At 39.0% G+C, this 24,124-nt stretch overlaps 1 protein-coding gene across 1 annotated transcript in view; it reads left to right on the forward strand.

Moving 5' to 3' along the window:
• Positions 1 to 21,210, forward strand: part of DDX10 (DEAD-box helicase 10) — a 277,103-nt gene extending 255,893 nt beyond the window's left edge. Inside the window, exon 18 of the mRNA XM_004764391.3 lies at positions 20,531 to 21,210. Within this exon, the coding sequence (XP_004764448.1) occupies positions 20,531 to 20,708 (178 nt within the window). The 3' untranslated portion in view covers positions 20,709 to 21,210. The remainder of the gene's footprint in view (positions 1 to 20,530) is intronic.
• The last annotated feature ends 2,914 nt before the right edge of the window (positions 21,211 to 24,124 follow it).

Raw genomic sequence — 24,124 nt, forward strand, 5'->3', positions numbered from 1 at the left:
ATTTAGTAAGCACAAGGAAGAGATCTACACAAAATCCCTACAATTTATTTCAGAATGAGTGCTATGGGAGAGGCACAAACATTGCGTGAAGCGGGGTCAAAGGTGGAATCTTTGAGGAGGAGATGACAAAACTGGGTTTTGAAGGATATGTAGGCTTTATTGTACTGTAAAGCAGTAAAGGAGAGTTCCAAATGGAGGCAAAATTAGTTGAGAGCCTAGAGCATGTTTGGGACTAAAAACTAATCTGAAAGAATAAGGAGTGTATTAAAGGAGGAGGTATAATGCAGAATAGGGTACAAAGGCAGGCCTGTATCAGGTCATAACTTAAAGATTATACCAAATAACAGTAGAAGGCAGTCACCGAAATGTAGAAGAATTATAAAAGCCAAGATATGCTTCGCAAAGAATCTTCCTTTAAGCACAGGTAGGGTTGGTTGGTGGAAATGGGGGGAGTGTTTGTGGGAGACATTAAAGGTTTAATGTATGATATTTCAATAAGAATCTAGATTTAGAAGACTGCTTTTTAACTTTTTCTTTTCTGCTTGGGGAATGGTGAGTGTGGAAACAATTATTGAAATGCTTTCTTAGAAACCCAATATGTAAAACTACCCAAACTCTGACAAATTTCTGCCTGTGGTCCATGAAGCTTGGGTGGACAGTGACTTTGCAACATTTTGATCATCACAGAGAACTTTTACTTTCACTCCTAATGAGCCCTATGTTTTGAAAGATTTTTGTCTTTCAGGAAAGTTAATAAAATATTAACGTCTTGCATTTGTTTTATTAACAATTTCCAGTCCACTCAGGTGTCTGAAGTGTCAAGTGTTTACAAAGCTCAGTTTATAAAATTCCAGCCAAACCAAAGAAATACTGAACTTAGTCTGGGGCACACAGTTGCAGGTGTTTTGAAATGCTGAAAGTAACCCATGACCCATCTATTCTGATAAAAGAAATCACATTAATTCCCTTACTTCTGTGGATCCAGGGATCCAGGTGGAAGCTTATATGGCACATCTACTCTCATGCTTCGGAGCTTTGTGGAATTACAAAGAATAATTGTAATTATACTTTACCCAGAACTGCTTTCCCCTTCAAATTTAACTTTCTTTTTTTATTGCAAAGAGTAATACAAGCTTGTTACAGAAAAATCAGAAGATATATATACCAGCAAAAAGAACATCTAAAAAAATCTTCCAAATCTTTTTCTCTGCAAACATGCATACAAGCCTTTCCTAAAGATGGACTCTTGCTCTATATTGCTTTTGTAACTGTTTTCCTGCAACACTGTTTTTAATAGCCACATAGTGTTTCATTTCTAATTTTATAACTTACTTAACAAATTGATCCCTTATGATTGGAGATTTGGGTTTTCAACTTTCTGAAATTACAAATAGTTTTGCCTTGAGTATCCTATAACTAAATCTTTATATACACCCTTAATTATTTCTTTAGGATAAATTCTCAGAAGAGAAATTGCTGGGTAGGCATACTTGAAAGACTTCAAAAGGTGCCACCAAAGTGCCCTCCAGAAAGTTTAGTAGTAATTTATACTCCCACCCAGGACTTTGTCGGAGTTCAGTTGTGTACAGGTGAAAAAGGAATCACTTTAGTGTTAGGAAGTAGCAATGCTAAGTGCAAAATGGCTAATAAACAATTAGAGCTGTTGGCTTTCAGAGGAAAGAGATTACTTTTAATAGGGAATTTGGGGACCTTTCGCAGAAAGTAAGGAATTAGAGAAGACTGACGAAGAGGAAGGTGCCACATTGACAGAAGGGCACAGGTGGGACACACAAGAGGGGTCTCTGATCTAAGCAAGTAAGGGGCCATGTTTGAGAGGAGTCCAGGAAGAGGGACCAGGAGGAAGGCTGGTTGACATAGAAGCTTGACTCCAGGTGTTCCTCTCTCTTTGGTTTCTCCTAAGTGTCACAAAGGCTGTACTCTTACTCTGGGTCACAAGGCAGCTGTGAGTACCTGAAAAAGTTAAAATGTTGAAACCAGGAAATCAAACCTCCTGAAAAATCTGTTCACTTTCTGACAGAGTTTTGGGTTTGGGGTTCAGAAAAAAATTTTTTTTTTTCCAAAAAAAAGTAAGAAAGTTCTATTCCATTAAAAGTCAATTAGTAATGTATTAAGATGTAAAAATGGAATTCACATTTTAGTGTTAAATCCTTTATTCTTCTTAGTGATGAATAAATTGTTTCACTCATTTACTTTGGGTATTGAGACAAGCTTTTGCATATCATTTTCATGAATGTTTCAAAGCCATTGAAGTAACATTTCCCTATTATTGTCAGTTCGGATTACATATTATGACGTGATATTTTTCTTTGTGTTTTATTGTAGGGTTAGTTCTTTAAATGACACGCCAGACATTACTCATTAAATCTATTAGTTGGATTATTGAGCAATAAGTAGTTCTGAATTCTTTAGCTTTAGTGGTTTTGTTTTTATAGCAGCAGTATTTGTTGTGTCCCAAGCCACACTTTTCCTTTTTAAGCTGAGTTTTATCCACCAGTATTTTGTACTTTTACAACGTTGAGCAGCAAGATAGCCTCTTTGACACTGACTTCATAGATTTGAAGAATGTGGAGAGAGTTTGACACTTGATGTCCCATAGAAATCCTGAAATTAAAAAATGCAGAGCTCAGGCCCGGACTCTTGGCCCTGTTTTATAGGCCACCATCAAGTTCTCAGTTCATACCATGAGCCTCCATACATCCTTCAGTTCAGAGGAGTAGACTTAATTCATGAAGAAAACTCACAGGTGTTACTACTATTTCCCACCTGTATTGTGATTTTCTCCCAGCAGACCTATTTCTAGAATGTTCCACCCTCTAATTGGTAAAGTGTACCAATGCTGTGCTACTGTGGGACAGCTAATAAAACCCTTGATTGAGAGGTACAAGAGCCCCTTTCAGCAGCTGCAGAGAACAATTGAAGAACCAAGAAACTAGAACTCACTGTTACATACATTAGACTGTTAATCAATCCTAAAGAAGTCCTGGCTCTTAATTAGATCCAAGAATCTGCTGTCAAACATTAGCTGTATGTAGGGTCAGAAACCTCTGCCTGATTCATCAGGATATAAGTACGCTAGAGGTTTCTAGTGTCATACATTTCCCCCCACCTTTACTGGATACAATTGATACATAACATTGAGTGTAAGGTGTATACCATGTTATTTGATAAACTTACATATTGCAAAATGATTTCCACTCTAGTACTATTAGCTTACACCTATATAGCATTACATAATTAGGTGTGTGTGTGTGTGTGTGTATGTGATGAGAACATTAACCATTTATTATTTTAATAACTTTCAAGTATCTAATACAATCACCGTAGCGTACGTTAGATCTGAAACCGGAACTTTGTACTCTTTGGCCAACATCTTCCCATTTCCCCTACCCCCAGCCCTGGTAACTACCGTTCTAGTCTCTGATTCCTGAATTTGCCTTTTTCAGATTCCATATATAAGTGGTATCATTACAGATTTCATCTTTCTCTGTCTGCCTTATGTCACTTAACATGATGCCCTCAAGGTCCATCCATTTGGTTGCAAATTTTCTCATGGTTGAGTAATATTTCATTGTGTATATATAATACACTACATCATCTGTCCATCCATCTGAACTAAACACTTAGGTTGTGTCCATTTCCTGCCTGTTGTGAATAATACTCCATTGAACATGAGAATGCAGACAAGTCTTCAAGATGTTGTTTTCCTTTTCTTTGGGCATATACCCAGAATGGGGATTGGTGGATCATTTGATGGTTCTATTCTTAATATTTTTAGGAACCTCCATGCTGGTTTCCATAGAGATTATACTGATTGCATTCCTGCTAACAGTGCACAAATAGTCCCTTTCCACCTCCTCACCAACACTTGTTATCTCTTATCTTTTTGATGACACCCATTCTGCCAGGTGTGAGGTCATATCTCTTTGTGACTTTGATTGGCATTTCCCTGGTAATTAGTGTTAATTGAGCACCTTTTCTTGTACCTATTGGTCACATGTATGTCTTCTTTGGAAAAATGTCCATCCACTTCCTCTGCCTAATGTTTAAACAAATTATTTTATTTGTGGGGTTTTCTGTTTTTACTTCATTGTTGTTGTTGTTGCTGTTGAGTTATGTAAGTTCCTATATATTTTGGATATTAACCTTTTATCATGTATATGGCTTGTAATATTTTTTCCATTTTGTAGGTTGACTTTATTTTTTTCTTTAGTTTTTTTTTACTATGCAGAAACTTTCTAGTGTAATGTAGTCTTTCTTACTTTTGCTTTTGCTTCTTGTGCTTTTGGTGTCATGTCTGAAAAACTGTTGTCAAGACCAGCATCATGGAGCTTTATCCCTATGTTTTCTTCTAGGAGCTTTATGGTTTGGAGTCATCTGTCTTTAAGCCATTTTGTGTTAACCTTTGTGGAAGGTATCCAGTTTCATTCTTCTAAATGTGGTCACCCAATTTTCACACCTTTTTTTTATTGGAAGAGAGCATTCTTTCTTCATTGAGTAGTCTCTCTTCCCTTGTCAAATATTAGTTGACCATAAGTGCAAATGTTTATTTCTGGGGTCTTTGCTCTGCTCTATTGGTCTCCGTGTCTGTTTCTATGTCAGTACTATACTACTGTTTTTTGATTACTGTAGCTTTGTAGTATAGTTTGAAGTCAGGATGTGCGATGCCTCCGGATTTGTTCTTTCTTAGGATTGCCTTGGCTTGTTGGAATCTAGTGAATTTAGGATTATTTTTTCTACTTCATGAAAAATGCCATTGGAATTTTCATAGAGATTTCATTGAATCTAGAGATGGTTTGGGGTAGTATGGGCCTTTTAATAATACTAATTCTTCTGAATTATTAATTATGGGATATCTTCCCATTTGTTTGTCTTCTTAATTTCTTTCATCAAAATTTTATAGTTTTCAGTGTACCAATAATTCACGTCCGTGATTATACTTGCTCCCAGGTTTGGTTTTGATGCTGTTGTGCATGGGATGCTTTTTAAAAATGTTTTTTTCGTATTACTTGCTGCTGGTATAAAGAAATGCTACTGATTTTTATATGTTGATTTTTGTGTCTTGCAACTTTATTGATTGATTGCGATGGTTTTTTTGTTAGAGTCTTTAGGATTTTCTACATATAAGATCATATCTGTAAAGAATCACAAAATTACTTCCTTTCTGATTTGAATGCCTTATCTTTTTCTTGTCTGCTTGCTTTTGCTAGTACTTATAGTATGTTGAATATGCATAATGAGAATGGGCATCCTTTAATTTTCCTGATGTTAGAGAAAAAGCTTTCAGTCTCTAACTATTAAGTATAATGTTACCCATGGCTTGTCATATACAGTTTATATTATGTTGAGGTACATTCCTCTTTACCTAATTTGTTGAGAGTTTTTATCAAGAAAGGATGTTGAATTTTGTCAAGTGCTTTTTCTGCATCAATGGAGATGAATATATGCTTTTTATTTTTCATTGTTTTTGTTTTTGTTTTTTAAGATATATTTATTTGACAGAGATCACAAGTAGGCAGAGAGGCAGGCAAAGAGAGAGAAAGGGAAGCAGGCTTCCTGCTGAGCAGAGAGCCCGATGCAGGGCTCAATCCCAGGACCCTGGGATCATGACCTGAGCTGAAGGCAGAGGCTTTAACCCACTGAGCTACCCAGGCACCCTACTTTTCATTTTCTTAATTTGGTATGTCATGTTTATTGATTTGGGTATGTTGAACCACCTTTGCATCCCAGGGATGAATCCCAGCTTAATCGTGATGTGTGGCCCTTTTAATATGCTGTTGAATTTAGCTTGTTAATATCTTGTTGATAATTTTTCCATGTGTATTCATCAGGAATATTGACCTGTAGTTTTCTTTTCTTGTTAGTATCTTTATCTGGCTTTGGCATTAGATTAGTTCAGTCCATGTAAAATGTGTTTGGGAATATTCTCTCCTCCTCAATGTTTTAGAAGAGTTTAAGAAGGAATGGCATTAATTATTTTTTAAGGGTTTAGCAGAATTCACTAGGGACACCCTCTGCTTCTGGACTTTGCTGGGAGGATTTTGATTACTGATTCTACTCCCCTTATTCATTATTGGTCTGTTCAGACTTACATTTTTTTTCATGATTCGGTGTTGTTTGGTTGCTGTTTCTAGGAATTCATTCATTTCTTCTGGGTTATTCAAATGATTGGTGTATAATTAATCCATACTGTTCTCATGATCTTTTATATTTTTGTGGTAGCAGTTGTTATGTCTCCTTTCTCATTTATGACTTTGAGTCTGATTTCTTTTTTTCTTGACGTAGACTAGCTAAATGCCAGTTTTGTTTATCTTTAGAAAAAACTAGTTCTTGGTTGTTGTTGTTTTTTTTGTTTTGTTTTGTTTTTCTGGTCTCTTATTATTTTCTGATCTTTGTATTTCATTGCTTCTGCTAACTTTGGACTTCATTTGTTCTTTTTTTAGTTCCTTGAGGTATAAAGTTAGGTTGTTTATTTGAGACCTTTCTTGTTTCTTAATGTAGGGTTTTAACTCTATAAACTTGCCCTTAAAAATGCTTTTGCTGCATCTCACAGGTTTTGATATTTTGTGTTTCCATTTTCAGAGATTAAAAAAAAAATTTTTTAATTTCTTCCTTGACCCAGTCATTGTTCAGAACTATGTTATTTAATTTTTACACATTTGTGAATTTTTCCGTTTTCTTCTTGTAATTGATTTCTAGTTTGATACAATATCAATATGATTTTAGTCTTCTTAAAATTTTCTGAGAGTTATTTTGTGACCTATCATGATCTGTCCTGCAGATTTTTCCATGTGTGCTTGACAAGAACATGTATTCTTTTGCTGTTGGGTGGAATGTCCTCTGTATGTCTGTTAGGTTCATTTGGTCTAAAGTATAGTTCAGTTTTAACATATTCTTATTAATTTTTATGTGTCTGGATAATCTAGCCATTTGTTGAAAGCTGGTTACTAAAATACTCTATTCTTGTATTGTCTATTTCTCCCTTTAGATTTGTTAGTATTTGGTAAGTATATTGTGGTGCTCCAATGTTGGGTCTCTATATATTTATGATTGCTATATTCTTTTAGTCAGTTTACTTCTTTATCATCATATAATGATCTTTTTCATCTTTTGTTTTGGCTTATTTTTTCTGATATAAGTAAACGTTACCCCTGCTCTCTTTTGCTTTCCACTTGCAAGGAGTAGTTTTTCCAGCCCTTTCTTGTGAGACTATATGTCCTTAAAGATGAAGTGAGTTTCTTACAGGCAATATAGAGTTGGGTCTTATCCATCCAACCACTCTATGTCCTTTGATTGAAGAATTTAATTCATTTTAATTTAGAATAATTATTGATAGTTAAGAACTTAGTAATGTTATCTGACTCTCTTTTCTGGCTGTTTTTTGTTCCCTCGTTTTGTTTTTTTCTCCTCTCTTGCTGCCTTCCTTTTTGAGTTGATTTCCTACAGAGGTATGCTCTGATTCTCTTATCCTTATCTTTTGTGGGTCAGCTGTAGGTTTTTACTTTGCGGTTGCCATGAAGCTTACATAAAACATCTTATAGATATAATAGCCTGTTTTATGTTAATAACAGCTTATTTCAAATGCATACAAAAACTCTATCCTTTTATTTCTTTCTTCTTACATTTTTGGTATCACAATTTACCTCTTTTTATATACTGTGTATTCATTAACCAGTATTGTAGCTGTAGTTATCTTTAATACTCCTGTCCTTTAACCTTTATACTGGAGTTATGTGGTAAACTCATTACCATATTACATAACTAGCTTTTGTTTTTGTACTCACATATTTCTTTTATTTTACAATTTTTTTTAAGATTTTATTTTTTTATTTTTTTTACTTGAGAGAGAGAGCAATCACAAGCAGAGGGAGGAGCAGAAGAAAATAGAGAGGAAGAAGCACCTTCCCCACTGAACAGGGAACCCGATGCGGGGCTCAATCCCAGACCTCTGGGATTGTACCCTGAGCCAAAGGCAGACACTTAATGAACTGAGTCACCCAGGCACCACTGTACTACCATTTTTTGAATTTAACTCTATACTTACCTTTAGCAGTGTATTGGATAGTTTCATAGGTTTTCATATACTCTGCATCCTTTCATATCAGCTTGGATTCCTTCCACTTTTGTTTGCCCAGGGTAGTCTTTTTCTCTTATTTATTTCTGAAGGACAGCTTGGCTGGATAGAATATCTTGGTTGGGATTGGGAGGGAGACAAACCATAAGTGACTCTTAATCTCACAAAACAGAGGGTTGCTGGGGGGAGGGGGTTTGGGAGAAGGGGGTGGGATTATGGACATTGGGGAGGGTATGTGCTTTGGTGAATGCTGTGAAGTGTGTAAACCTGGTGATTCACAGACCTGTACCCCTGGGGATAAAAATATATGTTTATAAAAAATAAAAAATTAAACAAAAAATAAAATAAAATAATAAAAAATAAAAAATAAAAAAAAAAGAATATCTTGGTTGGAATTTTTTTCTTTCATATCATCCCATCCTCTCTAAGCCTGTAAAGTTTCTGCTGAGAAATCTGCTGAGAGCCTTATAAGAATTCCCTTATCAGTTACAAGCTTCTTTTCTCTTGCTGCTCTTAAGATTCTGCCTTTGTCTTTGAATTTTGGCATTTTTATTGTAATGTGTTTTAGAGGAGATTTCTTTCCATTGAATTTGGGAAGCTATGAGCTTTATAAACTTGGGACATTCAGGTCTCTCCACAGATTTGGGAAGATCTTGGCTATGATTTCTTTAAATAAGCTTTCTGCTCCCCTCTTGTCTCCTTCTGAGATTCCAGTAATTTAAAGTGTTTCTTTTGACAGGTATGTTGTAGATAATGTAGGCTTTCTCCACTCTCTTTCATTCTTTTCCCTTTGTTCTCCTCTGACTGGATAATTTCAAAGTTTCTGTCTTAATCTGTTCCAATGTTGGTCCTCCCTTCTGTGGTTTTTATTTTATTCATTGTATTCTTGAGCTGCAGTTTTTTTTTTTAATAGTTTCTGTCTCTTTGTTAAAGTTCTCATTTTGTAATACATTGTTTTCCTGGTTTTGTTGATTTTTTAAATATATATATATACCTCATGGAACTTCCTTTCAACAGCCATTTTGATTTCTTTATCCAGTAAACTATAGATCTTCATGTGTTTGAGATCAGTTACTGGAGGATTACTGTGACCTTTTGGTGATATCATGTTTTCTTGATTGGTCACATTCCTTGAAGTTTTGTGTTGCTGTCTTCATAGCAGTGGTCACAGGCACCTCCTTTAGTCTTGACTAATTGCCTTTAAGAGAGAAATGCCCTCTGTCATCCCTAGGTCAGCTAGGGATTCTGAGGCTTTCTTAGACCTTCTATGGATTCACCTTCTCCACATTTCTTGGTCTCTCTTGTGCCAGAATTTTTAAGCTTATATGTCTCCTCTTGATCTTGAAACATCAGGCCAAATGTTTACATCCTCCCTTTTGCTTTCCCAAGAATGGCACTAATGCTAAAGTGGCCACTCCCTTACCTATAGGTTTGGGTCATGCTCAGTAGCTATCTGCCAAAGTTCACTCTCACTACCACTTTCAGGAGCATAAACAGGAAGCTTACATAGGTGTTGGGGGGTATGGGTGAGGCACACAAATGCTGGAGGGTGTCCATAGACCAGTTGGAGGGATCTGTATACAAGGCATCTCCATTGGTTCATGGGTAGGGTTCTTGATGGAATCAGGAATGGAATGACACAGTGAGCAGGATTCACATTCTTTTATTCTGAGAGTCCTGTGTGCCACTCTCCCAGCCTCTTCCTGCCTCTTGCCCCCTCCATGCAGGTAATGATCTAGTACTCTGGATGACATGAGAAAGAAATGGGCCTTTTGGGCAACACTCCACATAGCTGGGGAAGCTGGGTACTCACTTGCTCTCACTTTCCAGCATGGGAAAAACCATGGCTAAGATTTCTTGGCCCTCATTTCTGCCAGCTGGAGGGAGGGGTGATATGAGTGAAGTCAAACTATTCCTCTTACCCTGTCTAGTGTGTTCAAACTCATTTTCCCCCCTCTGTTGGTGTGCTAAATTTCTCTACTGAAAACTGGAATTCCAGGGGGTCCTGTCATCCATGTGTAATTGTTTAAGGTGATGTCCTCCCCCTGCTGAGAGGAGCTAGAGCCAGTTCACAGCTGGGACTGTAGTCTATATGCCTGTTATCAAAGCATGGTTTGGTGAGACTCCTCTCACGTCTCTGGCATCTAGTGGTGGATGGCACAGTTCCCACAAAAGCATTTTTGTCCCTGTTGTTGGGAAGGAACATGAACTGGGCTGTCTTCTTCAGCCATGTTCCTGACCTCTGACCTCACTCTCTAGTACCTCACCATTTGGAGGAAGCCTTTTCTTTCTTTGTTTTATTTTTTTAAGATTTTACTTATTTATTTATTTGAGAGAGAGAAAGAGAAAGGGAGAGCATGATAAGGGAGAAGGTCAGAGGGAGAAGCAGACTCCCCGCGGAGCTGGGAGCCTGATGCAGAACTCGATCCCAGGACTCTGGGATCATTACCCTAGCCAAAGGCAGTGGCTTAACCAACTGAGCCACCCAGATGCCTGGAGGAGACCTTTTCTGAAGAGACCACATTGTCACCGCATTTTGCTTTCTTGCTTTCCTTATGTTTCCTAGATTCATTATCTTTTCCCTTTTGGGGTAACTTACCTATAGAATATCTATATTATTGTTTAATAATTAATTTGTTACACAAATTATTCATATGATATGGAAAGTAGGATAAAATACCTTTCTAGAATTTGAACTGGTCCACAAAGCAGCAAAGCTGCTAATTATGAAAATATTTGGGTTACATAAATTTCCCATCTTCCTTTTATTATCCGAACTAGCTATTTCCTGCAGGGAATATGATGTTCAAGAGCACATTAACAAAGGATGCATTAGTAAAGCCCCCTAATTGGGCTCTTTCTGATGAGCTTCTCTGAAATGCACTTGAAGCACAGGCAGGGTGGAAATCAGTATTGGCCTGTACCAAATCAGCCATGGCACTCTAGCCCAGTGGGACTGGCACAGGACTGGCAATCCTCAAGCAGGTTAAGAATGAATACTGTGTTCCTAAGGCCTGTTTCCACTAAAAATTACTATCTTTGCTAATTGAATTCCCATTGTGTAGGAACTCTTTAGAATTCACCTCTATGAGCACCCTTTCAAAATGCAGTTGTTCATGACTTAAAGTAACCTCATAGTGCTGTCCAGTTTGTCTTTCCTCCAGCGGAGAGAGGGAGAGGATGGCTGCTGAGTCAGAGCACTGGGCATTTCTGGGAGGTGAGATGCGAAGTTATTTATGGCTTTGCTTCAAACTAGTCATAAGTGGATATGCTGATTAGGCACATTCACTCATACCTGGGCGTACTTCTTCTTCTTCTTCTTTTTTTTTTTTTTTTGAGAGAGAGAGAGATCACAAGTAGGCAGAGAGGCAGGCGGAGAGAGAGGAGGAAGCAGGCTCCCTGCTGAGCAGAGAGCCCGATTCGGGGCTCGACCCCAGGACCCTGAGACCATGACCTGAGCGGAAGGCAGAGGCTTTAACCCACTGAGCCACCCAGGTGCCCCCTGGGCATGCTTCTTAAGAAGTAATGTACTCCATTGGAACTTGAGCAGTTTGGTGGTTTGGTTTTTGTTTTGTTTTTTGACTACATCATATGCTTGGAATACAATATTTTCTGTGATTTTTTTGCTTTTTTATTAACATCAATGTAAGAATTTATTTGAAAGGGAGTAGTTAATAGGCAGAAAGGAAATGAACATGTATTGAGTATTACTGTGTTCTTGCATTTATGTAATTTCATGTAAATCATGCAGCAGTTCTGCTAAGTAAATTATATAATCTTCATCTTTGCAGAGAGACTAAGGCTTAGAAGAAATGGTAATTGATTGACTAAGATTTGATTGTTAGTACCAAATCAGTGCTCTTCCCACAGCCAGTTCTTTTCTTTTTTGTCTTCCAAATATTGACAGAATCAAGTCAACTCTTTGCTTTTAGTAGCTTGGCTTTGGAACTGAATTTAGAGTTCTTCAGATCTGGGTTTGATTCTGCTGTTTATAATCTGGGTGCAGTCATTTAATCATTGTAGAAAACAAAGCTCATGCTCCCCATACCAAGGATGTTCATGAAGACAAATGATATAATCTGTGTAAAGCATGTAGCACAGTAAGCCTTTAATGAAGGGTCACTACTGTGAACACTGCTAGATGGGCTTTTTATTTTGCTTTAATCTCACATCTGGTAATTGGGTCATCTTTGAACATGATGATGGTATCTCAAAAACACTTTGAAATGGTTTGCCCTTTCTTCTATTTTTAATGTATTAGGTGATTTCCTCTACCTTTAGAATCTAGCTTTATTTTTATGGTCTGTGCCTCAGGTACGCAGAATACTGCAATTATGTTTGTTTGTTTTTTAATTGACGTATAGTTGAATTTATTTTTGTCTGTGATGTAAGAAAGTAGTCCAGTTTCCTTCTTTTGCATGTAGCTATCCAGTTTTCTCAGCACCATTGATTGAAGAGACTGTCTTTTACCCATTGTTTATTCCTGCATCCTTTGTTGTGGATTAATTAACCATGTAAGCTTGGGTTTATTTGGGAGCTCTCTATCCTGTTACATTGATCTGTGTGTCTGTTTTTGTGCCGGTACCATAGTGTTTTGAGCACTATAGCTTTGTAGTTTATTTTGAAATTTGGAATTGTGATACCTCCAGCTTTGTTCTTTTTCAAGATTGCTTTGGACATTTGGTGTCTTTTGTGGTTCTATACACATTTTAGGATCATTGGTTCTAGTTCTGTGAAAAACACCATAGGAATATTGATAAGGATTGCATTGAATCTGTAGATAGTTTTGGATAGTAGAACGTTTTAATATTAACTCTTAGAATCAATGAGCATAATATATCTTTCCATTTATTTGTGTCATCTTCAAATTTCTTTCATTAATGTCTTACAGATTTCAAGATACAGGTCTGTTAACTCTTCAGTTATATTTGATTCCTAGTTATGTGATTTGGTGGTGGGTGGTGGGTGTGCAGTAGTAAATGAGATTATTTTCTTAATTTCTCTTTCTGCTTCTCCGGTATAGTAATGCAATAGATTACTGTACATTGGTTTTGTGTTCTGCAATTTTACTGAATTTATTTATTTCCAGTAGTCTTTTGGTGGAGTCTTTAGGGTTTTCTATATATAACATCATGTCTGGAAATAGTGACAGTTTTACTTCTTCCTTCCAATCTGGATGCCTTTTATTTCTTTTTCTTGTTTGATTGCAACAGCTAGTACTTCCATTACTATTTTAAATGAAAGTAGTGAGAGTAGAATACTGCAATAGTGTTTGCTTTTCCAAGACAAGACAATCTGTATCTTAGGTACAGATTTTATTTTATTTTTTTTTTTTTATTTTATTATTTTTTTTTAATTTTTTATTTTTGATAAACATATATTTTTATCCCCAGGGGTACAGGTCTGTGAATCACCAGGTTTACACACTTCACAGCACTCACCAAATCACATACCCTCCCCAATGTCCATAATCCCACCCCCTTCTCCCAAACCCCCTGCCCCCGGCAACCCTCAGTTTGTTTTGTGAGATTAAGAGTCACTTATGGTTTGTCTCCCTCCCAATCCCATCTTGTTTCATTTATTCTTCTTCTACCCACTTAAGCCTCCATGTTGTATCACCACTTCCTCATATCAGGGAGATCATATGATAGTTGTCTTTCTCTGCTTGACTTATTTCGCTAAGCATGATACGCTCTAGTTCCATCCACGTTGTCGCAAATGGCAAGATTTCATTTCTTTTGATGGCTGCATAGTATTCCATTGTGTATATATACCACATCTTCTTGATCCATTCATCTGTTGATGGACATCTAGGTTCTTTCCATAGTTTGGCTATTGTGGACATTGCTGCTATAAACATTCGGGTGCATGTGCCCCTTTGGATCACTACATTTGTTTCTTTAGGGTAAATACCCAATAGTGCAATTGCTGGGTCTTAGGGCAGTTCTATTTTCAACATTTTGAGGAACCTCCATGCTGTTTTCCAGAGTGGCTGCACCAGCTTGCATTCCCACCAACAGTGTAGGAGGGTTCCCCTTTCTCCGCATCCTCGCCAGCATCTGTCATTTCCTGACTTGTTGATTTTAGCCATTCTGACTGGTGTGAGGTGATATCTCATTGTGGTTTTGATTTGTATTTCCCTGATGCCGAGTGATATGGAGCACTTTTTCATGTGTCTGTTGGCCATCTGGATGTCTTCTTTGCAGAAATGTCTGTTCATGTCCTCTGCCCATTTCTTGATTGGATTATTTGTTCTTTGGGTGTTGAGTTTGCTAAGTTCTTTATAGATTCTGGACACTAGTCCTTTATCTGATATGTCGTTTGCAAATATCTTCTCCCATTCTGTCAGTTGTCTTTTGATTTTGTTAACTGTTTCCTTTGCTGTGCAAAAGCTTTTGATCTTGATGAAATCCCAGTAGTTCATTTTTTCCCTTGCTTCCCTTGCCTTTTGCGTTGTTCCTAGGAAGATGTTGCTGCGGCAGAGGTCAAAGAGGTTGCTGCCCGTGTTCTCCTCAAGGATTTTGATGGATTCCTTTCGTACATTGAGGTCCTGCATCCATTTTGAGTCTATTTTTGTGTGTGGTGTAAGGGAATGGTCCAATTTTATTTTTCTGCATGTGGCTGTCCAATTTTCCCAGCACCATTTATTGAAAAGGCTGTCTTTTTTCCATTGGACATTCTTTCCTGCTTTGTCGAAGATTAGTTGACCATAGATTTGAGGGTCTATTTCTGGGCTCTCTATTCTGTTCCATTGATCTATGTGTCTGTTTTTGTGCCAGTACCATGCTGTCTTGATGATGACAGCTTTGTAATAGAGCCTGAAGTCCGGAATTGTGATGCCACCAACGTTGGCTTTCTTTTTCAATATCCCTTTGGCTATTCGAGGTCTTTTCTGGTTCCATATAAATTTTAGCATTATTTGTTCCATTTCTTTGAAAAAGATGGATGGTACTTTAATAGGAATTGCATTAAATGTGTAGATTGCTTTAGGTAGCATAGACATTTTCACAATATTTATTCTTCCAATCCAGGAGCATGGAACATTTTTCCATTTCTTTGTGTCTTCCTCAATTTCTTTCATGAGTACTTTATAGTTTTCTGAGTATAGATTCTGTGTCTCTTTGGTTAGGTTTATTCCTAGGTATCTTATGGTTTTGGATGCAATTGTAAATGGGATTGACTCCTTAATATCTCTTTCTTCTGTCTTGCTGTTGGTGTAGAGAAATGCAACTGATTTCTGTGCATTGATTTTATATCCTGACACTTTACTGAATTCCTGTATAAGTTCTAGCAGTTTTGGGTTTTCCACATATAGTATCATATCATCTGCGAAGAGTGATAATTTGACTTCTTCTTTGCCGATTTGGATGCCTTTAATTTCCTTTTGTTGTCTGATTGCTGAGGCTAGGACCTCTAGTACGATGTTGAATAGCAGTGGTGATAATGGACATCCCTGCCGTGTTCCTGACCTTAGCGGAAAAGCTTTCAGTTTTTCTCCATTGAGAATGATATTTGTGGTGGGTTTTTCATAGATGGCTTTGATGATATTGAGGTATGTGCCCTCTATCCCTACACTTTGAAGAGTTTTGATCAGGAAGGGATGTTGTACTTTGTCAAATGCTTTTTCAGCATCTATTGAGAGTATCATATGGTTCTTGTTCTTTCTTTTATTGATGTGTTGTATCACATTGACTGATTTGCGGATGTTGAACCAACCTTGCAGCCCTGGAATAAATCCCACTTGGTCGTGGTGAATAATCCTTTTAATGTACTGTTGAATCCTATTGGCTAGTATTTTGTTGAGTATTTTCGCATCTGTGTTCATCAAGGATATCGGTCTATAGCTCTCTTTTTTGGTGGGATCCTTGTCTGGTTTTGGGATCAAGGTGATGCTGGCCTCATAAAATGAGTTTGGAAGTTTTCCTTCCATTTCTATTTTTTGGAACAGTTTCAGGAGAATAGGAATTAGTTCTTCTTTAAATGTTTGGTAGAATTCCCCCGGGAAGCCGTCTGGCCCTGGGCTTTTGTTTGTTTGGAGATTTTTAATGACTGTTTCAATCTCCTTACTGGTTATGGGTCTGTTCAGGCTTTCTATTTCTTCCTGGCTCAGTTGTGGTAGTTTATATGTTTCTAGGAATGCATCCATTTCTTCCAGATTGTCAAATTTATTGCCGTAGAGTTGCTCATAGTATGTTCTTATAATAGTTTGTATTTCTTTGGTGTTAGTTGTGATCTCTCCTCTTTCATTCATGATTTTATTTATTTGGGTCCTTTCTCTTTTCTTTTTGATAAGTCGGGCCAGGGGTTTATCAATTTTATTAATTCTTTCAAAGAACCAGCTCCTAGTTTCGTTGATTTGTTCTATTGTTTTTTTGGTTTCTATTTCATTGATTTCTGCTCTGATCTTTATGATTTCTCTTCTCCTGCTGGGCTTAGGGTTTCTTTCTTGTTTCTTTCTCCAGCTCCTTTAGGTGTAGGGTTAGGTTGTGTACCTGAGACCTTTCTTGTTTCTTGAGAAAGGCTTGTAGCGCTATATATTTTCCTCTCAGGACTGCCTTTGCTGTGTCCCACAGATTTTGAACCGTTGTATTTTCATTATCATTTGTTTCCATGATTTTTTTCAATTCTTCTTTAATTTCCCGGTTGACCCATTCATTCTTTAGAAGGATACTGTTTAGTCTCCATGTATTTGGGTTCTTTCCAAACTTCCTTTTGTGGTTGAGTTCTAGCTTTAGAGCATTGTGGTCTGAAAATATGCAGGGAATGATCCCAATCTTTTGATACCGGTTGAGTCCTGATTTAGGACCGAGGATGTGATCTATTCTGGAGAATGTTCCATGTGCACTAGAGAAGAATGTGTATTCTGTTGCTTTGGGATGAAATATTCTGAATATATCTGTGATGTCCATCTGGTCCAGTGTGTCGTTTAAGGCCTTTATTTCCTTGCTGATCTTTTGCTTGGATGACCTGTCCATTTTAGTGAGGGGAGTGTTAAAGTCCCCTACTATTATTGTATTATTGTTGATGTGTTTCTTTGATTTTGTTATTAATTGGTTTATATAGTTGGCTGCTCCCACATTGGGGGCATAGATATTTAAAATTGTTAAATCTTCTTGTTGGACAGACCCTTTGAGTATGATATAGTGTCCTTCCTCATCTCTTATTATAGTCTTTGGCTTAAAATCTAATTGATCTGATATAAGGATTGCCACTCCTGCTTTCTTCTGATGTCCATTAGCATGGTAAATTCTTTTCCACCCCTTCACTTTAAATCTGGAGGTGTCTTCGGGCTTAAAATGTGTTTCTTGGAGGCAACATATAGATGGGTTTTGTTTTTTTATCCATTCTGATACCCTGTGTCTTTTGACAGGGGCATTTAGCCCATTAACATTCAGGGTAACTATTGAGAGATATGAATTTAGTGCCATTGTATTGCCTGTAAGGTGACTGTTACTGTATATGGTCTCTGTTCCTTTCTGATCTACCACTTGTAGGCTCTCTCTTTGCTTAGAGAACCCCTCTCAATATTTCCTGTAGAGCTGGTTTGGTATTTGCAAATTCTTTCAGTTGTTCTCTGTCCTGGAAGCTTTTAATCTCTCCTTCTATTTTAAATGATAGCCTAGCTGGATATAGTATTCTTGGCTGCATGTTTTTCTCGTTTAGTGCTCTGAAAATATCATGCCAGCTCTTTCTGGCCTGCCAGGTCTCTGTGGATAAGTCAGCTGCCAATCTAATATTTTTACCATTGTATGTTACAGACTTCTTTTCCCGGGCTGCTTTCAGGATTTTCTCTTTGTCAGTGAGACTTGTAAATTTTACTATTAGGTGACGGGGTGTGGGCCTATTCTTATTGATTTTGAGGGGCATTCTCTGAACCTCCTGTATTTTGATGCTCGTTCCCTTTGCCATATTGGGGAAATTCTCCCCAATAATTCTCTCCAGTATACCTTCTGCTCCCCTCTCACTTTCTTCTTCTTCTGGAATCCCAATTATTCTAATGTTGTTTCGTCTTATGGTGTCACTTATCTCTTGAATTCTCCCCTCGTGGTCCAGTAGCTGTTTGTCCCTCTTTTGCTCAGCTTCTTTATTCTCTGTCATTTGGTCTTCTATATCACTAATTCTTTCTTCTGCCTCATTTATCCTAGCAGTTAGAGCCTCCATTTTTGATTGCACCTCATTAATAGCTTTTTTGATTTCAACTTGGTTAGATTTTAGTTCTTTTATTTCTCCAGAAAGGGCTTTTATATCTCTCGAGAGGGTTTCTCTAATATCTTCCATGCCTTTTTCGAGCCCGGCTAGAACCTTGAGAATTGTCATTCTGAACTCTAGATCTGACATATTACCGATGTCTGTATTGATTAGGTCCCTAGCCTTCGGTACTGCCTCTTGTTCTTTTTTTTGTGTTGAATTTTTACGTCTTGTCATTTTGTCCAGATAAGACTAAATGAAGGGGCAAGTAAAATACTAAAAGGGTGGCAACAACCCCAGGAAAATATGCTTTAACCAAATTAGAAGAGATCCAAAATCGTGAGTGGGGAGAAAGGGGATAAAAAGAGGTTCAAAAAGGAAGAAAGAAAAAAAAAGAAAAGAAAAGAAAAGAAAAGAATTTTTAAAAAAAGAATACACCTAAGAAAAATGTAAAAAAGAAAAAATATATATATTAGATAAACTAGTATAAAATCGTTAAAAAAGAAAAAGGTAACAGTTTAAAAAAATTTTACCCGAAGGCGAGAAAAAAAAAAATGAAAAAGAAAAAATTAAATTAACTGCTAGACTAAAAAAAATCACAGGAAAAAAGCCATGAGTTCCGTGCTTGGCTTTCTCCTCCTCTGGAATTCTGCTGCTCTCCTTGGTATTGAAACCGCACTCCTTGGTAGGTGAACTTGGTCTTGGCTGGATTTCTTGTTGATCTTCTGGGGGAGGGGCCTGTTGTAGTGATTCTCAAGTGTCTTTGCCCCAGGCGGAATTACACCGCCCTTACCCGGGGCCGGGGTGAGTAATCCGCTCGGGTTTGCTTTCAGGAGCTTTTGTTCCCTGAGCGCTTTTCGTAGAGTTCCAGAGGACGGGAATACAAATGGCGGCCTCCTGGTCTCCGGCCCGGAGGAGCCGAGAGCCCAGGGCCGCACTCCTCAGTGCGCGCTCAGAGAATCGCGCCCAGTTACTCCCGTCTGCCTGACCTCCGGCCGCGCTCCGAGCTCACCGAGCCTGCGACCGGTTCAAGGTAACACGGAGCTGTGAGCTTACTGTCGGCTCTGTCTCTGTAGCCGGCTTTCCCGTTCCAATACCCGCAAGCTCTGCGACACTCAGACACCCCCGATCCTTTTGTGACCCTGCGGGACCTGAGGCCACGCTGACCCCGCGTGGGCTTCGCCCCGGTTTAGCCTCTGGAGCGATGTCCCTCAGCGGAACAGACTTTTAAAAGTACTGATTTTGTGCACGGTTGCTCCGCCGCTTGCCGGGAGCCGGCCCCTCCCCCCGGGGTCTATCTTCCCGTCGCTTTGGATTCACTTCTCCGCCGGTCCTACCTTTCAGAAAGTGGTTGTTTTTCTGTTTCCAGAATTGCTGTTTTTCTTCTCTTCGATCTGCCGATGGATTTTCAGGTGTTTGCAATCTTTAGATAAGGTATCTAGCTGATCTCCGGCTAGCTGAAGCAGTCTCAGCTTGCTACTTCTCCGCCATCTTGACTCCTCCCTCTAGGTACAGATTTTAAATGGGGTAGTTTATTTGATGTCTTAAATAATGCAACATTTGGGCGCCTGGGTGGCTCAGTGGGTTAATCCTCTGCCTTCGGCTCAGGTCATGATCTCAGGGTCCGGGGATCGAGCCCCACATCAGGCTCTCTGCTTGGCAGGGGGCCTACTTCCTCCTCTCTGCCTCTGTCTCTGCCTACTTGTGATCTCTGTCTGTCAAATAAATAAATAAAATCTTTAAAAAAAAATAATGCAACATTTGAGGTTCTATTTTACTTATGTTCTATATATCACAACTTAATACAACAGGTATTAGTTGTCTGGTATCCTGATATCTGTGAGCCTGCAGACTGCTACTTAAAGGATAACCTAACTTTGAACAGAGGTGGTTGATGCGGCAGGACAAGCACAAATAGGAGCCAGAGTACAGGCCATCGGTGTCCCCAAACTGTGGATATTATACTCATAACTCTCTAGAATTGTGAGGATTGGACAAGACCATGTGTACAAAGTACCCCACAGTGCCTGATGCATAGTAGGGCCTCTCCCCCCCACACACACACCCCCATGTATTAATGGGAAGGTACTTATGACATAGATATCCTTATGTTGTTACGGTTTCTTTCTCTCTTGAATAATATCACTTTACCAACTATCTGTTTTTGCTAGTTTTGTCCTATTTGAAGTGTTTGATTTCATAATGGATTTAGTTATTTATCAAGTAAATCATTGGATTTGTTCCCACCAGTGATACCAAGAAGAAGCAGGGAGTGAGAAAAAGGAACAACAGCGGAATGGAAGACGTGGGACCCACAAATCGTAACAGAAAGAAGGCCAAGTGGGAGACCTTAGAGCCTTTGGATACAGGTCTCTCTTTAGCAGAGGATGAAGAGCTGGTGTTACATCTGCTTAAAAGTCAAAGCTAGATATTCCGTGCTCTTCTCTGTGAAACCTCTGGTCACGATGATGGAAAAACAAGTTGGAAAAACAAGTGGCTGTGGAACGCTTGGATGACATGAGTCCCACGCCCAAAGGATCTTTCCTCCAGACTGAAGCGATTAGATCTCTAAGCCCCTTTCACAGGATGTGCTTTGTACTATCTCAGAGCGAACTCAGAGTACAGGTGGATTATAAAATTTCTTGATCCCGTTTTCCAGCATGTGCTCTGTTAGATTTTACCCATGAATTCCTTCATCTCGTCATTGGAGATGCTCGCTTTGATTTACCAGCAACTTCTGGAGATCTTGTTTCATTATTAGAAATTCCTGTCTTGCTTACCACACAGAAATTTCTATGTACTGTAAGACAAAATTGCTCACAGTTTTGATGTATTTAATATCTCTAAAGAGACAGAGTATGATGGACCAGCCCTGAGAAAAGAGTATTTTTGAATTGCGATGATCAATAATAAACATATTTCCTATAAAATATTAATGTTTTCATTGTGTCCAGTAATACGAGAACACTCTCGGGGGAAGGTTCCTGAGAGAAAAGTGCTTGGCCAATTCCTGACAGTGAATTTTTCATATTCTTAGATTAGCCTTCCTAAAGATGCCATTTAACTTACACTTGGAGTTTTCATATCCATTTTTGAAGTCTATGGAAGTCCTGAATCTGAAGACTGTGATCCAAAACCAGTGCCTTAGTAAGCACCCAGCAGGCGGTAGGTCTTCTGTAAGAGCCTTGTTCAGCTCACTCTGCAGCGTCCCACCCAGAGCTAGCTCCTGATAATGAGTAAGAAGCAGATCAAGCCAGAGCCTGTTTTTGGTTATGAATAACTGTCACATTTTTTGTGGGGAAGGAAATCTGGGCCTTGGCATGTTGGTTTTACCATAGATTTATCACCCTCTCACTATTCTCTCCCTTGGCTCCCTCTCATTCTATGTGTAAAACACAAATAATTTTCGATAACTGGTCCAAACCACTCATGAATCCAAGGAAGGGAGAGTCCCACCTGGATATCCCCAAAACAATTCCAACTCAACCAGAATCTATATTGTCTCTGAAAAGTTTCTCCTGCTTGTGTAATTAGTATCCCTCGTGGGTGACACCAGGAAACTCAGTGACTCTCAGCCTCTCCCTTGACCACCCTTCACTTTGCGGATTCTATTGATTCTTCTTCATATGACTCTTCAGCATGGTTTGTTCCTTACCTTCCCAGCTTCTGACTTTGGTCTGGGGTCACATTCTCCTCCTGATGTGCTTTGATCACACCAGTGGCCTCCTAGCTGGTCACGGTGCTCCAGCCTCCTATTTCTCTAGGCGTAGCACTGAGCTGAGCGTGTTTCTTCCTAGCTGTTTCTTACTTCCACTCTGGTGCTTATCATGCATTGTTCCAGACATTGTTTATAAGTCCCCCCTGTTATGTGACAATTTTCTGGACCGTGCTTACCATCCTGCGTAACCCCCAGAGCCAAATACAGTACCAGCCCCATAATGGATTCTCAGTAAATGCTTATGGAATTAATGAATGAACAGGAATAGTCCAAACAGTTTGTTAAAATGTATGTTGTAGCACATTGCATTGTCACCTCTGGTAGGAAGGATATAGCATGATGGAAATGAGAACTGGATAAAATGGCTGTTATGGGGAAGAATGACTATAGATGGCAAAGGAATTTAGGGTACAACAACCTGGAAAGATTTTGAAGATTCTGGTATAGGATCTCTTGGCCTTGACTATCTCCAAAGGACAGAAGGACCTAAGAGTATGTAAACTGAAGGCTTACCATTGAACTCACTCTGTGCAGTTTCAGATTTGTTTGTTCTAACCCAAATAGAGGAAATAGAGTGGTTTTATTATTCCATATTTATAAACATTGAATAAATATATTGCCAGGCCTTTGGTTCATAAACTAGTTTGAGTTGTATTCTGTCCTTGGAACTGAATGGATCCTGGCTAATACATACATTGTAGGGGATTTTAGTTTGCTTGTTTTGAAAACTCATTAAAAAATCAGAATAGTGTTGGTAGAAAACTCAGATAAACAATGCATGATAGATTTTGTTCAGTGTTCTTGTGTGGTGTTATTTTTGAGCAAATATTCACTGCACCCTCTTTCCTCCCTTTGGAAAGCATCCTTTCTCCCTCCGCTCCCATTGGGCCTGTCCATGAGACTTCCGTTAGCCCACATGGAATGTGGTGGAAATGCCCATGTGCCTTTTAGAAGCAAAGCCTTTAAGGTGCATTGGTGTGGCTATCAGCCCTCTACCTTGAGCCCAATATGGAGCAGAGAGAGAATACTGCCTCTCTCTGGGTGCAAGGCGATCACAGGGCAGGTCGCACAGACCTATAACCACTGTGTTCCCTCTAAGTCTTGGGGCACAAGAAACCCACTGAGACTTGGGGGTTTTTCCACAGAGAAAAGTTAAGAAAAACACAGAACCAATGAACAAGAACATTCATCCATTCAATAAATGTTAATAAATTCAGCAACTACCATATGCCAGGCTCTGTACTTGTGAAATACAAACAGTTCCCTCCCCTGCTACCATGGGTGGGGTGGGGGGTGGTGGGGAGTTCATCATTTTCATGGATTATGAAAAAAGGTGGAAAAAGAAAGATGACTTTCCATGGGAGAGTGTTGTTGCTGGAGTGCAGGAAATGGGGAGGACATAGGTAATGACGTGGCCTAGGACCCAGAGGCCTCATTCTCGCCTGATGCTTCCCCAAGGCCACAAGGCCATTCGTCAGACCCACTCGTATAAGATGATCTCTAAAATTGCATGAGTCTCCTAGAGCAGATACAGCCAGCAGCAGAAGCCTTTGGAGGACTGCCATCTCATAAGCTTAACATGGCATTTTAGATTTGTTTGGAGCTATAAAAAATGTAATTAATTTTGTTATACAACATTTGAAATACCCTGAACCTGAAAAGTCATCTCCATGCCTGTCAGAGTCTGCCAGGGGTTGCAGATGTTCCTGGCGGTGGGGACGGTAGGGAAGAAGCGGGGATGGGGGGGGGGGGGTGCTGCAGGTCCAAGGGAAGGGGCCTGCTACTGATGTTCAGAGACCTCGTTTCCTATCCCCTAAGACCATTTTAACCAGAAGTGTGATCATGGTGTGATTTTTCTTCCCCGGCCTCTGCCGATCAGACAGCCTAGGGCAGACACGCTTTATAGGCTAATACCCCATGCCTGCTGAATCAGGACTTGGCAGCCAACCCCAAGGCCAGCCATGAGCCTGCGAGAGAGGCTGGTACGAAAAGGTCCAAACAGGGACAAGTTGGGCAAGTAACATTCTTACTCTCAGAAACTGAAATTTAGGTAGTCAGAGGGATGGAGTTGGGAGACAGACCAGGGAACACGGTAGATGGAAAGTAAGCTCAGATTAGGAGTTAGG

The sequence above is a fragment of the Mustela putorius genome, unplaced genomic scaffold (assembly GCF_011764305.1).
Source record: "Mustela putorius furo isolate JIRA1106 unplaced genomic scaffold, ASM1176430v1.1 tig00000198_pilon_pilon_pilon, whole genome shotgun sequence".
NCBI lineage: Eukaryota > Metazoa > Chordata > Mammalia > Carnivora > Mustelidae > Mustela > Mustela putorius.